The sequence below is a fragment of the Pavona decussata genome, unplaced genomic scaffold (genome assembly GCF_977016875.1).
Source record: "Pavona decussata unplaced genomic scaffold, jaPavDecu1.1 SCAFFOLD_8, whole genome shotgun sequence".
In the NCBI taxonomy this organism is placed as follows: domain Eukaryota; kingdom Metazoa; phylum Cnidaria; class Anthozoa; order Scleractinia; family Agariciidae; genus Pavona; species Pavona decussata.
Genome location: NW_028145431.1, coordinates 3,103,316 through 3,121,177, shown reverse-complemented (window position 1 = coordinate 3,121,177; position 17,862 = coordinate 3,103,316). Strand labels below are relative to the sequence as shown.

Here is a 17,862-nt window from a genome sequence, read left to right as displayed (position 1 = left end):
GGAAAAAAAGCCAGGAAGCTTGAAAATTCAAACCTCCGCGTCCGTAACAGTGGATAGTCAGAGCTTTCCCCCTTTTTTCGTCTTACCATCGCCGGTTGACATCAGCATTTTGTGAGGTTAATAAAAACTCAACAGCCTTAGCTAAAACAAGTACGATAACCTTGGAAGTTGGCTATAATCTCAGAGTGTAGTTACATTTGAAGTACCTTTCCTCCAAGAGGTTCTCATATTCCACTTGCTTTCTTCCTAGTTCTGTCTGTAGCACCTCCATGTTATCTTGCAGTTCCTTGTTTGACGACAGAAGTCTTTCCAGTTGATCTTTCATTGTCTCTCGCTCAATTTGAGCACTCGAAAGGGCTTCACGTAATGGGATAAGCTAAGAATAAACGGATATTGGAAAAAGAAAAACATACATGTAATTAGTATACTGAGGGTTCCATTTATTTAGAAGATCAAGCATGGGAGCCAAAGGAAAACCTTAGAGCAATTTTCAATTTCTAGATAATTTCTACGATGCCGATTTTGACTCGCTACGACAATTTAATAAGCGATCGAAATCACAGATATCTGGTATGGTTCTCTCTATTTGACTTATCCGTCAGTTTCTCTGGCCTCTCCTAATCTTTGCCTCTGTTTGTCTCAGTGCCTATCTGATGTTCTCTTCTGTAAGTGTCATTATAGTAGTTTTTATTTTCGCTTACCTCCTGAAGCTCCGACTGTTCTACAGAGATGATCTTACTTTGTAGTGCGTCGTTCTCATATTGAAGCTGTTTTATAAGCTGCTGAGAGGAAATCCTGCGTAAAAAGAGAAAGACTTTTCACGCTTTTTGGAAAGCGGTTGATGAAAATTCGGACAACAAAGAAAAAACAATCGTAAACTTCCGCAGCAAATACTGCATGAACATATTCACGGCATAAGCGTTTTAGAGAAATGATTTAAAACTCCGCTTTGTTACAAAGTAAAAGTCTCGGAACTTTGACCTAGATCGTCCTCTATTGTCGTCAATCGTTTTTGGTTAGGTTGGATTAAGTTTGCTTGTGTTCTACTCGGAAAAAAATTAACCGTTCATCACACGACATGACATGACAACATTCCAAATTCAACATTGCTCAGTTCCGGTATTCGTTACTTTTAAGGGGCGCCGCTTAATTTACTAATTATACGATAAGCGGTTGATTTCAGTAGAAACCGATCTTGTGTTCTTTAACAGACTCACTTATCTTTCCTCAGTAGATTCAATTCACTTTCTTTCTGTCCCATGTCAGTTTGTAAGCGCTCCATTGCCTCCTGAAGCTCTGAGTGTGACGTCATCAGGCTCTCTATTGTGCTGGATAATCGGTTGCTGTTTTCACGCGAGTCGCTTAGCAACCGCTGTAAGGCCTCGACCTGACAATAAAAGTTAATGCAGGGAAAAACGTTTGGTGGTTTCAGGTTGATATTTTGCAGAGAATGGCAAAAAAATTCCGTCAATGCAGGGGCAGAAATTTTGTTTGGAAAATAAAAAAAAAAAATGAAAAGAACAATTTAAAATAATTTGTACACTTGGTAGACAATCTATTATCACTGGGATGAAACTAAATTCTATAACAAAACAAAACTAACACAATGAAATTACTATTTGATAACTTCATAGTACTCTGAACGCGAGAGGATTAACGATTGAATGGGGAATTAACGATTATTCGGGTTGGGGCGGAACTCCTAAAACGTCTTACACCTATGCTCTTTAAGTACTTTAACAATTTTTAGCCTTGTTAAACCTTTTTCAAACCTAAAGCGAACGTTATCGCCATCAATTTCGCTTTGGCTCGCCAGCTTCAGAAATCGCCTCCCATTTCGCGAGTTTGAGAGTGGCTAGTGTTAATTTCGCATCCTAACCTTCTCGGTGTATTTCCTCTCTAAAGCCTCTGTATGTTTCACCAATTTCTCCACTTCCCTCAAAGCGTCTTCTCTTGATTTCATCACTGACCGCAAATCATTGTCTTTTCGACTACCCATGGACTGACCCTGTAGTGGGAGAAAACTTTAACTTGATAATTCGAGCCTAGTACATACATTCTTGTTCAGCTCCAGTGAGCGTGCCGGCTCGGTAGATCAATACGTTCTTTGATCGAGGTCAAATTCACACGAAGTCGATGTAAGACTTTAAAACTGACACTTCAACGCAGCTTGACAAAATTAAAGATGAGGTGAAATGTCTCTTTTACGGTTCAGACGTTTCGCAAATAACCCCTTTAATAGTGAACAGTTAATTGATGAAGTGGCAAGATTGTTCCCGAAACCAGCGTGTGACATGAATAGAAACAACTTCAAGCATAAACATGTTTATCTTTGCCGTTTTATCATAACATAAACTACATAGCAACAACGCCATCTTTATTGCTATTAAAATTAAAGTTGTTCTCAGTATTAACTTCAATATGGCCTGGTGAGAGAGACGGTACACAGTTGACTATTTTTTTAGTTTTCTTTTGCCGTTCAATGTTCACGTTGAATAAGAGAGCGGGAAAATATCTTTAATCTATTAACAGAGGAGCCTACCGCTAATCCGTTCAACATTTTTAACATCATGGTAAATCTAAAATGACCTATTTCAAAATTTAGCATGGCATGATGGGCAGTTCAGCATTTATTGCTGTCGATGATGATGATGATGATGATGATGATGATGATGAAATTTTTCGTTAAACGCAATATCACACTGTTTAGCAGTGGTCTTATAAAATGCTGACACAAATCAATGCTCATCATCTGATAACCCATAAAAGGCGAAGTCTAAACTTATTTCTTGCCTCTCTAACTTGTGCTTCCATCTTCTTGATTGTGGCCTTACAAGCCTGAAGCTCTGCTATGCTCTGTTAAGAAGCATAAACAGTAATGAATAATTAAGGTTATGGTTCTGAAAGCATCCCCCAGAAATAAATCCGTTGTACCAATTAACTAGTTCCTAATTCTAACTTGGACGCAAAACAGGATTAATTACCAACCAGAAACTTGTAAATACAAGATTTCGTAGAAGGCTAAAAAGATACAAGATACATTTCTTTGCGGATGCCGAAAAGACAGACCAGGGCAATTTGTTTATTCATCTGTTAGTTAGTCAGCTTTTTGCGTGTCTGTCAGTTTGTTCATTTAACTGTCTGTCTGCTGCTTTGTCTTTTAGTCGGCTTGTCTTGCAACTTGTCGCGTAATAAATGTTGCGTTACAAATTGCGATTGTTTGTTGCGAGTATTGCCACCTCGACCACGCTGCGCTGCGCACAACAAATTGTTTTCATGTTGCAAAAAGAAAAGGCTGTTTCTACTCCTTGCAACATGAAAGTTTGTCGCACGCGTAGGTGGTAATACGCGCAACAAACAATCGCAACTTGCAATGCAACATTTGTTGCGCTACAAGTTGCATGAAAATGTTGTCCATATTACTTGGCCACAAGTCTGTTTGTTTGTTTGCCTGTCTCTTGCTTGTTTGTTTCAATTATAATAGGATCAAGTACCTTGCTTTGTTGATTTTGTAAGTTGTTATTGATCTTCTTGAGTTGCTCAGCCTCTAACTAAAATCAACAACAACAATCAGTCAAATGTTTTACCGTTATTTTTGCACCCTTTTCTTTCTATCGCTCGGTCAAAATCAATAAGGAAATTGAAAAAACCTTAAAGTATCTCTTAAGTGGTAGACTTATGACATCACACAAAACCACTGGTTAACTTAATACCTTAACTGAGCCTAAAGACTTCAGTTCCTGCTCAAGATGCTCTACCTTTGACTAAGGAAAAAAAAAGATCCGTGAGTGATGAAGATGTGATCGAAAGAACAAGCTATTAAATTGAATTTATATAAACGAGTAAAGTGGAAGCTCTCGCCGGTAAGCGACCACCTCGGGCATTCTAAAAAGACGTTAGTGTTCGTAAACTAGAGCTGATCGCGCTTAAGAGAATAAGCTCTCGTAAGCAACCAAGCGCTGAAAAAAGAGGCTGGTTTCTCACGGGGGCTTTTTTCAGGCGAGGCTGGTGAATATAAATGTCACGCATCAACTGAGATTGAAACGTCGAACGGTCTAGCCCGCGGAAATCAATGGCAAACCTTTATTTTGTCAATGGGATCAAGAAATGTGAACTTTCACTAAAGTGTTGAATTCTACCTAAAGTACATCAAACTCTTTGCGTGGTCGTTTAAAAGAGCTAACAAAATGCAAAAAACCACTTGGTAATTCCCGAAAAGTGGTCGCGGTCACTTACAGGACCTTTTAATTAGTGAAGTTTGGGTGAAACTTAAAACAGCCGGGTTCACAGGGGATAGAGAGCGGTCGCAAAAAAGCTTCGACTGTATTTGTTACTTTTTGCTGACTGCTGTATAGTACGTTAACGTGGAAGACGTTTCCCCTGTACAATTCATAGTTATCCACTTTCACAAATGAAACATTTTCTCTTAGAACATACCTGCAGGCTTCCTTTCTCAAAAGCAAGCCTGTTCTTGGACTCCATCATTCCTCTCATGGCCTCTTCAATTTGGCTTTGGCTTGCCTGAAATTGAAATAACGCTTTACAACACATTAGAACAATTTGTACCTCCTGCTCTATTAATATACAAGGTTCTTTGTGCCGTTTATGACTATGCGGAAAAAGCAGATCTTAGCTAGGGCTACTGGAATCCAAAAAGAAAATTGCAGGCTACGACGCATCGTTCAAAGATAATAAAGCCACAACAATTCGAAAAAGTTTTAAAATACTTAACAATATCTGGCATTTGTTTCCAAATTAAAGCTTAATTATCTGAAAATGCGTGGTTACCGCTAATTTTCTTTTTGGATTCCAGTAACCCTTGCCGGTTAAGGTCTGCGTTTCCTGCATAGTCATAAGCCGCGCAAAAATATATATATATATTTTTGGAAGGTACCGTCCTAAAGAAATCCGTGTTTCTCGGACCACAGTAACAAAAGAGGGCACCTTCCTTGTTAAAGATATCAATGTTTAAATGAAAGTTTCTACTGTTAAATAACAACCTGTTTGTCCTCCAGAGTACAAATCCTTTCCAGAAGTTTTTGATTTTCCTCTTCCAATGACTTCTTTGCCTCTTGCAAACCTTTAATCTCTCCCTACGGAAATTTTGAAATGATGTAGAACAAAATATCCAACATGGCTCTGTCTCAACACTCACAAAATTATTAAAACACTTTCTGCAAGAGATCTTTTGTGCTAGTTGCACTTACCTGAGCCTCTTTAAGTTGTCCAACAACTTTGTCTCTTTCAGTTGAAAAATCACTTACAGCTTGATTCACCTACAAACAACGTAGCATAGTTACAACTGTAACGGCCTCTCAACCGTTTAGGCATTGCGTTACACAACGAGACACATCACGTGTCATGACGTCTTTTCATACGGGACTGTTAAAGCTCCACGTGGAGCAGAGACGTCGCTGAACGTCTTGACTAGGTTTTAGCTTCGCTCGAAGCGACAGTAATTTCTCACGCAACCCGTGCAGATTAGTAGCCTTACAGTCTTTGACGGTCTTGTATGCGGTTCAACAGTAGGACTACCTCAAGCTGTATGTATGTTTGTTGATTTTCTGCCTTTCGGTGATCGCCTGATCTCAGTTAGTGACTTAAAATAAACAGAGCCGATACGGATTATGTTAGACTTTTGGCCTTTGTAATCGTCGTTTCCGCGCGCCCTTCTTCGAAAGAAAAGCGGTCGCCACAGTCAAAGACTGGAAATTCCTCACGGATAAAAAAACATGGATTCACAAAAACATTACCAAGATCAACAAAGTGACACTGGAATCGGACTAACACCAGATGAATTCCTCATCAAACCAAGCAACCTTAGAGACATGCCAAATACAACATCGAAAGAAAATGTCGCCTTAACAGGAACAGAGGTTAGTGATGTGCCTTTTATTTCGTTGGAAGATGCGTCGCCGCGTCCAAAAATAATTGAAATTTCGTCGAGTAAAATTACTGACATTACGGAAGAAAACACTAGGTCCAGGACTCTCACGGCCAAAGGCCGGGAGTATCAAAGTGGCTTGAAGAAAACCGCCGCGTTATCCAAAGATCGCGAATTACACGCAAGACTGAGTAGCTTCGAAGAATTAGTACACTCTGGTCAAGACACAAGTAAAATTAAAACTGAAATCACCGTTGTTACAAAGGAAGTAAATGATGCATTACGATTTTTTGACGAGTGGATAGAGCTTTCAGATGACCCAACTGAAATTCAGCGTGCTACCGAAAAGCAAGCCTATTTGCTGGATACATGGAAGTCCATTCGTGCTACAGCTGCAAATGAAATTAAGAAGGTTCGAGAGGACACTGACTCTGTTTTCTCTCAAAAATCTCGTCACTCGCGAAAGTCAAGTCTATCAAGCGGAAGTTCACACAGGGACACACTGATAAATGTAAGAGCTAAAAGAGTGGCCTTGGAAGAGAAACTGAAGTTTTCAACAGTCATCGCAGAGCAAGAGAAAAAGTTAGAACAGCTAAAAATTCAAAAGAAACTTGGAGAAGTCCGAGCGCAAGAGGCCGTGTACCAAAAAGCTGTGGAAGAAGAGGACAAAGCGGACGATTTCCAATCTCCCTTGCTGCCAACCAAACAGTACGATCCTATACCCGCCTTCCTGAGGGACAATAACGAAGGGCTTACGTCAACACCAGAAGTTGTTCCTTCAGTACCGCAGAATTTTCAAGCATTTCCAACTGCAAGTGCCTCACCAATGTTTACGTCTCCAACCAGTAACACAGTTTATTCTAGTCCACACACTAGATTCAGCCTTGGAACACAGGTCCCCCTAACTCAGTACACAACGTCCTCTTCATGCAAAACGGTCTATACCAGTATAAACACGAGAGCTAGCTTTGGATCTAATGTCGCAACAACCTTTGCCACGCCCCACACGGACAGACCAGGTCTCACATCTTCAAGAGGCTTTTGTGGAAATCCACCAGTTTTTATTCCATCACCCGATCCAGTTCAAACCCTTCCACCACAAGATTACCTGATAGATTTCAGTGACACTATAACCAGATTGACACAGCTACAACGTCTACCGCAGGCTAAACCGGATGTGTTTAAGGGAGATGAGCAAGACCAAACAAAGTTCTTCCTGTGGGAGAACGCGTTCGACAGCTTAATCGATTCAATACCTATCACAGCCCAGCAGAAACTGCACTTATTATACCAATATCTGGATGGTAAAGCCAAAAGGGTTATCGAACAACTGCAGTACCTTGTTCAAGACCCAGACAGCGCATACAAGCAAGCACGTACAATTCTCAAGGAACGGTTTGGTCATCCTGCGATTATTAGTACCAGTTTTGAGAAAAGATTGGCGAACTGGCCAAAGATTCCTCCATATGACGCTGCTGCTTTAGAGGAATTTAGTGACTTTCTGTACCAAGTTCAGATTGCAAGTCAGCACATGAGCGGCCTAGGAGTTCTCAATTACCCGTCACAGATCCAAAACCTCGTTGAAAAACTTCCTGCTTGGTTCAAGAACAAGTGGTCAGACAAGGTGCTAAAGCTTCAGAAAAGCCATGGCAAAGATGCTTTCCCCTCCTTTAAAGACTTTGTGCAGGAAGTACGTTATCATGCTGAACGGACAAACATTCCTCAGATCACTCTCACTTCAGGAGCGAGCAGCTCAACACAGTCAGACCGCTCTAAGAACTCCAACCGTACACCTCGTAAACGATCTGCAGGCAGTGCTTTAACCAGCACCCGTGGCACAGAACTTGATAGTGAAGTAACCTCTCCGGTCGAGTTAAACCAAACATCGAATGTTTTTGCAACTGAAGCTCAGAAACCAGACCCTAGCACCCCTGCGGAACTTAACACTTATTGCTTCTATCACAAGATGAAATCTCATGCTATGAATGACTGTGAACAGTTTCAGAAACTGAGCTATGAGGAGCGCAAAGATTTCTTGTTGAAAAACAGGATCTGCCTAAAATGTGTCAGCTCTAACGAACGTGTCTCGAAGGACTGCAAAAGAGACAAGTTGGAATGTAAGATTTGCAAGCAGATGCACGCCACTATACTGCATGACCCGACCAGACATAAGAAAAAGGACACCAGTCAAACTAACTCCGCCTGTTCTCAAGTTTGCGGGCAAGGACGGCCAGCGCGATCCTGTGCTCGAATAGTCCTGATCGAAGTCTTCCACCAAGACAATCCCTCAGTAAAGGTACCCACCTATGCAGTGCTGGACGATCAGTCAACAGATGTCTTTATCACTGAACCCCTTCTCGAGAAGCTTAAGGTCGAAGGCCAAGAAGTGAACCTTGAAATCAATACGATCACAGGCTTGAACAGTGTCCGCACCAAGAAAGTCAATGGTCTACGAATCCAAGACACCGAAAATCGTCACAAGTCCATCAAGATTCCTTTTGCTTATTCACAAGAGAATATTCCAGCTAGTCAAAGAGACATTGCGACACCAGAAATAGCCAGATCTTGGAAGCATTTGGAAGAAATCGCCTGTCACATTCATTATCGTCCCAATGTGGAGATAGGCTTATTAATTGGCCGTAACATTCCTTCAGCATTCCAGCCACTGCGCATTATTTATGGCAGCGATAATGAACCTTGGGCTGAAGAATACAAGTTCGGCTGGACGATCATTGGTCCAGTTTGCGTCGACAAAGAAGAAGAAACATTGAACTGTGCCTCAGTAAACCGCATCACAGTACAAAGTGAATACCCTCAGAATGTTTTCACTGTGCCAACAAGCAACCGTTTCAAAGAAGAGTCCATAGTGGCCTTCGCCACAAGACAGCACCTTAAAGACGTTACCTCGCCTCAGCAAATAAGAGAGATGATGCAGTTGGATTATAGTGAACTCTATCATGCCCGAAACATCCCAGGCACTGAGAAAGGTGAAAGCGTAGAAGACAAGCGCTTCAGTGAAATCCTTACCACTGGCATACACAAAAATGATTTGGGAAACTGGGAGATGCCGTTGCCTTTTAAAACAGATACTGTTTCTCTGCCAAATAATCGGGAACAATGTTTGAAGAGATTACTAGGCATTAAGAGAAAGTTCCTAAGAAATGGAGAACTATGGAACCACTACACCGAATTTATGCAAAACCTCTTCGACAGAAATCACGCCAGTGCCGTCCCATCAGAGGAACTTAAGACCGAAGTAGGCAAAGTCTGGTTTCTTCCGCATTTTGACATCTACCATCCGAAGAAACCTGACCAGATTCGGATAGTCTTCGATTGCAGTGCTGTCTTCGACAATCAGTCTCTCAATAAACTCCTTCTGCAAGGACCAGACATGATGAATGCCCTCATTGGTGTACTGGCACGATTTCGGAAAGAAGAAGTAGCAGTGACATGCGACATAGAAAAGATGTTCCATAGTTTCTACGTAAACCCTGAACACAGAGACTACCTGAGATTCCTGTGGTTCAAGGATAACAACCTGGACGGCCAAATCATTGAGTATCGCATGAATGTCCATCTATTTGGGGCTGTCTCTTCGCCGGGCGTTGCCAACTTTGGTCTGAGAATGACAGCTGAAGCTGGGCGACAAGAGTTTGGTCCAGAAGCAGCGAATTTCCTACGAAATGATTTCTATGTGGACGATGGACTAAAGTCTTTTGACACGCCTGAAAACGCCATCAAAGTTATCAAGAAAACTCAAGCCATGTGTGCAACCGTCAATGTGCGCTTACACAAGTTTGCAAGTAATAGTAAGACAGTGTTGGAAGCTCTACCTGTTGAAGATCGCTCGAAAGACCTTAAGGATCTGGATCTCCGGCATGATATTCTGCCTGTCCTACGCTCACTGGGTACCTACTGGTGCATAGAGTCTGACACGATTGGATTCTGTATTCAGCTTAAAGACAAACCTCTCACTCGCCGAGGGATTCTATCAACCGTAAGCTCAGTATACGATCCGTTAGGCATTGTGGCGCCAGTGATTTTAGTGGGGAAACAGTTACTCCAGGAACTGTGCCGTGACGGCATCGATTGGGATGATCCTGTACCAGACCACATTCATTCACGATGGGAAAAGTGGAGATCAGAGTTACCCCTTCTAGAGAATATCAAGATCCCAAGATGTGTCAAACCCTGCGATTTTGGTGAACCGGTCACCACAGAACTGCATAGCTTCTCCGACGCCAGTGACGTAGGCCTGGGTCAAGTAACCTATTTGCGCCTTGTAAACAATGCGAATCAAGTACATGTCAGCCTCCTTATGGGTAAAGCCAGAGTAGCACCGCTAAAGTCTATTTCAATTCCACGTCGTGAACTCACTGCAGCCGTGATTTCAGTCAATGTGGCGTCAATGCTTAGCAGAGATTTGAACTACTTCGATCTAGTGAAGGTGTTTTATACTGACTCCTCCGTCGTTTTGGGTTATATACGCAACGAAGCAAGACGCTACCATACGTATGTCTCAAACCGCGTGCAGCAAATCCGTGACAGCTCAGATCCGACACAATGGCTTTACGTCTCCAGCTATGACAACCCTGCTGATATTGCCTCAAGAGGCATAACTGCCAAACAACTCTCGGAAAATGAACTGTGGTTCAAAGGTCCCGACTTCCTCTGGAAGAATCAAGTGTCGGTGGTGAACCATGACCCTGCTCCTGATTTGAATCCTGAAGACCCAGAGGTAAAGAAATGCAAAGCAACGGCTCTCATTGCGAACCACGAAGTTACCAAGTGGAAAGAAGAGAAACTCTTCCCCAAAGTTCTAGAACTAGAACGCTTCAACCATTCTTCAGCGCTCAACCGCCTGAAAAGAAGCATCGTCTCTATCCAGAGAATGATTGAAAAGATTCGACCTAACAAGCAGTACAATAAACGACCAGTAGCTGGCCCGCCAACGGTGGAAGAAATGCACTTAGCAGAAGAAGTTATTCTCAAGTCAGTGCAGTTACGTTACTTCGAGAAAGAGATCCTGGTTCTCCAAAAGCTAAATGAGGGTGATCACATGTTCCAGAACCGCAACAGCGCCCGCGTCAGAAACGAAAAGTTGAAACAGACAAGCTCACTTTTCAGACTGGATCCCTTTCTTGACCAAAAAGGATTACTCAGAGTGGGGGGTCGACTCAAGAAAGCTGCCTTAGCCTTTGAAGTGAAACATCCAATTATCGTCCCTAAAAAGAGTCATATCACAGAGCTCCTTATCAGATACTACCACAGCAGAGACCAGCACCACCAGGGCCGTGGAATGACCCACAATGCACTTCGCCAAGCCGGCTACTGGATAATCAATGGTCGTTCTTCTATCTCCTATCTGCTTCAGAGATGTGTTACTTGCCGCAAGTTACGCGGATCTGCTCAAGTCCAAAAGATGGCTAACCTTCCTGTAGAACGGCTTACTCCTGCCCCACCTTTCACTTATACAGGCATGGATGTTTTCGGCCCTTGGTACATCAAAGAGGGTCGAAAAGAACTAAAGCGTTGGGGTATAATTTTTACATGCCTATCATCTCGAGCCATTCATTTGGAAACGTTAAATACAATGGAAACAGATTCATTTATCAATGCTCTCAGACGCTTCGTCAATCGAAGAGGCAAAGTTAGGGAACTGAGATGCGACAGAGGAACAAACTTTGTGGGAGGCAAAAACGAGCTCAGTGCTGCTTTGAAAGAAGTCAATACTGATGCAATTAAGAACTTTCTCCTGACACAAGATTGGGATCTGATCGAGTTCAGAATGAACGTGCCAACTGCATCCCATATGGGCGGCATATGGGAGCGACTTATTCGCACCGTACGTGCCGTTCTCTCAAGCCTTTTGCAAGACCACGCCCACCAATTAGATGATGAAGCTCTACGAACGCTGTTCACAGAAGCAGAAAACATCGTAAATAGTCGCCCACTTACGATCGACAATTTGTCAGATCCAGATGCGCCTGAACCAATCACACCGAACCACCTGCTCACCTTTAAAGCTAAAGTGGTGTTACCACCTCCAGGAAACTTCTCGCGGCCAGATCTTTACACGAAGAAACGGTGGCGCAGAGTGCAGTACCTGACGGAACAGTTTTGGGGTCGCTGGCAACGAGAATATTGCATGCTGCAGCAAAAACGCCAGAAATGGAACGAAACCAGCCCTAACAGTCAAGTTGGTGATGTCGTCCTGATCCGTGACGAAACATGCCCCAGAAACCAGTGGCCACTTGCAAAAGTTACCGAGGTTTTGCCCAGCGATGATGGCCTGGTTCGTAAAGTCCGTCTGCTTGTTACTCGATCCGGTACCAGAAAGGTGTTTGACAGACCTATCCACAAGTTGATCCTGATTTACCGACAAGATGAAGACAGAAGTAACGGTTGATTTGGAGTAGACCTTAATGACCGGAGTACGACCCCGTCGGGGAGCCAGAACAATTCTCAGGAAGAGAGACATTTATTTAGTGAACTCTGAGAACATTTAGTTTTATTCATATTTGTTTACTGTAATTTCATACATTTTACCATGTCTGGGGGAGCCATGTAACGGCCTCTCAACCGTTTAGGCATTGCGTTACACAACGAGACACATCACGTGTCATGACGTCTTTTCATACGGGACTGTTAAAGCTCCACGTGGAGCAGAGACGTCGCTGAACGTCTTGACTAGGTTTTAGCTTCGCTCGAAGCGACAGTAATTTCTCACGCAACCCGTGCAGATTAGTAGCCTTACAGTCTTTGACGGTCTTGTATGCGGTTCAACAGTAGGACTACCTCAAGCTGTATGTATGTTTGTTGATTTTCTGCCTTTCGGTGATCGCCTGATCTCAGTTAGTGACTTAAAATAAACAGAGCCGATACGGATTATGTTAGACTTTTGGCCTTTGTAATCGTCGTTTCCGCGCGCCCTTCTTCGAAAGAAAAGCGGTCGCCACAACAACCATCTCTGGTGATAGTGCACAACCACATATCTCAAATTGACACCTGAAAAATATTCAGCTAGCAAGAGTCTGCATTACTAGATAAACAAGAAAGTAAGGTTTGAATCACACTGTCATTTTTTACTGCTGGATAGAGGGATGGCTATGCAATAAAGACACCATCCTTTGAGGTTGAAGATGGGTCAGGATGTCAGGTGCAGGCAGAGACCACCATCTACATTGTTTTGTGGTTTTGGTGGACTCTGTTCGAGTATAGTAGTTTTGACCACTTCCCTAGTAGTATGCAGGATACGTGTCACTTATGAACCCAAACAGTCAAGCTCGTCATGAGTCTCCCTGTAGCTCAGTGGTCAGAGAATCCAACCAGTGTGACAAAGGTCTTGGGTTCAATCCACGTCAGGGACTCGGAATAAAATAGTTTTGATTTTAATATGTGAAAAAGATCTTGCAGTCACACTTGTCAATATCAGCAGCAAGCCAGGTCTCTGTACAAACTGAGCTACGGCAGTATTCCAGAGACCTGATCCTTCATGTAACGTTTGATCTCTGCATAAAAGAGAAAAGATAGTCTTTTTACGATTCCTTTTTTGTGCATTATTGTAACTGAACTGTAACTGTAACTGACCGTATAAAGTTACTCCAGATATACAGTCAAAAAAAAACCTTTTGCTCTCTGCTGATCCTGATCTTATATGGTCTTATCCCCATGTCCCTACTCAATTAGTCCATGAAATTTAAGTACTGCATGCTCACCATGTGAGACTTAGTTCACCATGTGCCAGTTCTCAATAATTATACACATGTACAATACCTCATTCACTATCTGATCATTTTCCCTTGACAGCTGTTCTCTTTCTCTTGTCATTCCATCTATCTTAGCTTGTAAATTTAAAACTTCTACATCCTAAGTAAAAACAACAGCAAAGAGTTAATCTTCAAACCATAACACATTACTTCAACACTGAAAACATACGTGCAGGGACGTAAGTATTGTGTTAGTATAGAATATAGCACTTAAGCACATACAAAATCTTGCTTCAGTCTCTCAGTTTTGCTTCTTTCATCCAGTAACTGCCTGTGAAGCTTGTTTATGTCTTCTCTCAAAATAGATCTGAATGAAGCAAAACAAAACTTAAACATTAATATTAGTTCAGTATGAAGAAGGCACGTGAGTGCCATTGGATATTTATTGACAATTGTAACCATGGAAGGTAAGTAATGCTACATGGGATGTTGGCAAGTGTTTAATTAAAAAAAAATCAAGGAGCAAAAAGGAATACAATTTTCAATATTGTTGTAAGTTGTAGAATTTAAGGGCTCTGAACATAACCAACCCATAAAGTGGATTAATTTTTAGCTTTTCTTTTGTTTTTGTTGTTGTTATTGTTGTTGTTTTAGTTCACTTAATTTGCTGGGTTTCTTTACACGTGGTCTTTGACTGGTCAGTTCCTGATTATGGTCAAGTTTTCTGTTCTCATCACAAAACAAAGTGTAGTGTATATTAGGAAATAAAACATTGAGGCAACATTTCCTGAAAGAGTTGAAGGCAACATGCAAAACACCTGGTAAATCTGAGCCAAAAATAACATGCACTGTAGGTCGGTTATACCCTGAGTCTTTCAAAATTCAATTGTAGTTTGTGTTTACTCGAACGTAGTGGTCCAAAAGGGTGTCCATTGTTGACATGTTCAACACTGTGTCGGGTATTTAAAGTTAGCACATAATAATTTTAATTTACTTTTCATTTTCCAGGTACTGTTGTTTATCTTTTTCCCTGGTGACTTCTTGTGCCATCTCATTCCTAGCTTTTTCCAACATTCTCTCCTGTTCAGCCATGCGGGAATTCCATTGCTCTCGTTCACGCTGTAGAGCATTTTGATGCTGTGTAATTAGAACTTTGTTGTCAGCTGTTGTCGTCTTTAATGCATCACTGGCTCGGTGGTGTTCAAAAATAACTTTATCATGTGCTCCCTAAAACATTTACAAAAACGTTTACACTGTCGGATGATATTTAAAATTTATTGAGATAAAAATAATGAAGCAAGTCAATTAACATAATTATTAATAAAACTTGCCATTAATTTGGAAATGCAGACTGACCTTGAGGCCTTCATAATTCTTTCGCAAAAGTTCAAACTGTTGCCTAAGTTTGTTGTTTTCTTTCCTCAATCTTGAAATATCTGCATCTAATGTCTTCAAGAACAACAAAACAGATTTATTATAAATATTGAGAATGATGTATATTATTCAGCCAGTGACACAGACATGCTCATGAAAAAGAAGTTGAAGTACTATCCCCCAACAGGAGTTGAACCCAAGACGTTCCGATTACTAGTTTGGATGCTCTGTCACTGACAGTGATGCCAACTCTCCCGCTTTTGACGGGAGACTTACTTTTTTTTGCCTCATCTCCCGCTCTCCCACTTTGGTACACAAATCTCTCGCTTTTAACATTGACTATAAATATTGAATACTTGTGAAAGATTGAATGCTGATAACGGCTTTTTTGTTTCCGTTGAACCATGAAGAAATGTTGAAATTACGGTAGAACAGTGACTCCCCCACCCCCCCCCCCCACTGAAGGTCTAAAGATAGCCCTAGTACCATAGCCCTCGGAGGCTCTTCGCTGTTGCCGACACGGTTCTGCTGGCTGCCCCTGAAGATTTCTGGACGTCTCCCGATTTTTGAACTCCGTGGGTTGGCATGTATGCACTGAGCTACAGGTTGGAGACTCATAGGAGCTAAGGCCATTTAACTTGGTTCATGGGACAAACACCCTGCATACTACTAGGATTTGAATGTCAATGTGTGGCATACCTGGTTAATAGATGAGAATGCTGTACCATATTATTCAGTTAGTGAAAAAGGAATATTTAGAAAACAGAAGTCCAAGTTCTCCCAACAGGAGAACTTTTCATCACTAGATTGGATGCTCTATCACTGAGCTACAGGAGACTTATGAGAGGCCATTAAACTAGGTACAAGGTATGGTGTGGTAAGGGAATGTCTTTGTTCAAGCTTACTAGTTGCTTCATGCTAAAGCTCTGGCCATCTGGGTCTTGTGGGTTTAACTTGTGACCTGAATATCTAAGTACTGTTTGTGGCACTACAATCGATACATCACAGCCATGGAAATGTTGATGAATTGCAGATTCACACGGGAATTTTAGTTAAAGGAATGGCATAATAGGTACCAAATGAACCTTACATCTGACTCACCTTTCTCTCTGCTATTAAAGTGGCTAACTGAGAATCAGTGTTCACTGTTAAAACAAAGAAAATTTTCAATCAGCAACAGTTGGCCCATAGGCAAAGTCAACCATGAGTCAATGTCAGCTAGTGGTCACTTCTCAGTTGACCAGGGGTGGTCCTAAAAGTTTTGCAGGGGTTTTCTTGCAATAATCTTCAGCATGAGGGGCAGGTTGTATTAATAGGAAATTTAAAATAAAATAAATGAATAAAGAGCATTTTGAAGAAGTCTGGATTCTAAGGCCAAATCATCACTTGCAGCTTAATTTCATCATAGACATATTTTACACACCTGCATCTTCCTGGAGTTGTGTAACAAGTGCTTCCAGTTGACCCTTAAGCCGTCGTGCTTTCTCGCATTCCTCCCTAGCAGACACGGCCTCTCTTTTCAGGGTTTGGCAATCCTGTGCTAGCGTCTGTACATCGCCACGTTCAGATTCCACAATCCTTTCCATATCAGAAACTCTTTGAAGAAGTGAATTGTGTGACTCTTCAAGGCTTGCTCTGAGCTCTTTTTCCCTGATCAATTCCTCCTTGAGCTTATAATAAAAAAACGGATAAGGGGGTTAGTTTCTAAAGAAACTCCAGTGCTGCACTGGTGAAGAGTGGAAACAAACATAGGGTTTGATCAACAGAGTTGATAAAACAGTCATCAAATCAGAGATCTTTTTTATTACAAATCAAAATGTTTGGTTTTATCAATAGCATTGATAAGGTAATTTGCCCACCTTACAGACATTCAAGTGCTAAGTCGTTTCAGACCTAGAGCTAATCCCTCGAAACATCATTGAAAGAAAATGCTGCTTCGAGTAACACTATCATAAACCAGAATTTTTTTGGGGGAAGGGGGGGAGGGGGGGGGGCTTCGTTATCATTATTATCCTAAAAAAATCAAGGAAATTAAACCTGAAGCTGATGTCGTAATACTTACCTCGTTTACTTTTTTGGTTAATTTTTGTTTAGAAAGTTTAAGATCATCTATTTTCAAGTTATTCTGTTCACTATTTTGTGAGGATTTATCCAGCTCCGAGGCAAGGCGTTTGACCATATCCTGGGCTTCTTTGCGACCTTTCTCGGAAATTTCCAACTCCTTCTTATACCGCTGCAGATCCTTCTGCAGCTTTTTAATTTCATTTTCATAAGTATCTTTAGGTAACGTTACTACGTCTGGCTCCTTATCTACTGTAGCGAGATTTTTCTCGGCTTCCAGACTACACATCGCAAGTTTTAACGACTGAATTGTGCTCTCGGCGCGACAAACCCTAGAAACCATTTGATCGTAGTTTCGCTGCAAGATCTCCATTTCAGGGGAAACCGATCCCGCAGCTTTAAACGGCTGCACTGGTTCTATCCTTCCACTTTTACCACTTTCGAGGTTATCAGCTCGATCTCTGCTAAAGCCGTATTCAGCCAGTTGATCGACCAACTTCTTCGTTTCTTCTTCGGCCATTTCCAGACGACGTTGCATCACTTCGAAGGTGTGCTGCGGCGAAGAACTCGCGTGTAGGGTTGGAGAAATGACTCTTCGACTCATTTTTTCATCGGTAATTAAACATCTACCGGTAGATTGGTCGCCTCTCTCTTTTCTTTTGCATGATTCGTGTGTTTGTTTTCAAAACGAAGTCCGCCATTTTGGAGTTTCCGCCAGTCTGTTTTATTGAACCAATGAAAATTCACCTAGGATACCAACGGCTGCTGACGTTTACGACTGATGGCGCAGAATAAGACTCTAACACCTAGTGGTACTTTGTGTAAGACTGCCCA

The 17,862-nt window shown here is 41.8% G+C and overlaps 1 protein-coding gene across 1 annotated transcript in view; it reads right to left on the bottom strand.

Annotated features, from left to right (window-relative positions):
• The window catches only part of LOC146488969 (coiled-coil domain-containing protein 150-like), a 26,482-nt gene extending 8,620 nt beyond the window's left edge, over nucleotides 1–17,862 (bottom strand). Inside the window, exons 1-17 of the mRNA XM_085115247.1 lie at nucleotides 17,030–17,862; nucleotides 16,391–16,637; nucleotides 16,069–16,112; nucleotides 14,950–15,042; nucleotides 14,588–14,820; nucleotides 13,876–13,960; nucleotides 13,661–13,753; nucleotides 5,208–5,276; nucleotides 5,001–5,093; nucleotides 4,438–4,521; nucleotides 3,714–3,764; nucleotides 3,495–3,551; nucleotides 2,794–2,856; nucleotides 1,880–2,008; nucleotides 1,218–1,387; nucleotides 702–795; nucleotides 207–376 (exon numbers count right to left, since the gene is read on the bottom strand). Coding sequence (XP_084971373.1) covers nucleotides 207–376; nucleotides 702–795; nucleotides 1,218–1,387; nucleotides 1,880–2,008; nucleotides 2,794–2,856; nucleotides 3,495–3,551; nucleotides 3,714–3,764; nucleotides 4,438–4,521; nucleotides 5,001–5,093; nucleotides 5,208–5,276; nucleotides 13,661–13,753; nucleotides 13,876–13,960; nucleotides 14,588–14,820; nucleotides 14,950–15,042; nucleotides 16,069–16,112; nucleotides 16,391–16,637; nucleotides 17,030–17,632 — 2,378 coding nt within the window. The 5' untranslated portion in view covers nucleotides 17,633–17,862. The remainder of the gene's footprint in view (nucleotides 1–206; nucleotides 377–701; nucleotides 796–1,217; nucleotides 1,388–1,879; nucleotides 2,009–2,793; nucleotides 2,857–3,494; nucleotides 3,552–3,713; nucleotides 3,765–4,437; nucleotides 4,522–5,000; nucleotides 5,094–5,207; nucleotides 5,277–13,660; nucleotides 13,754–13,875; nucleotides 13,961–14,587; nucleotides 14,821–14,949; nucleotides 15,043–16,068; nucleotides 16,113–16,390; nucleotides 16,638–17,029) is intronic.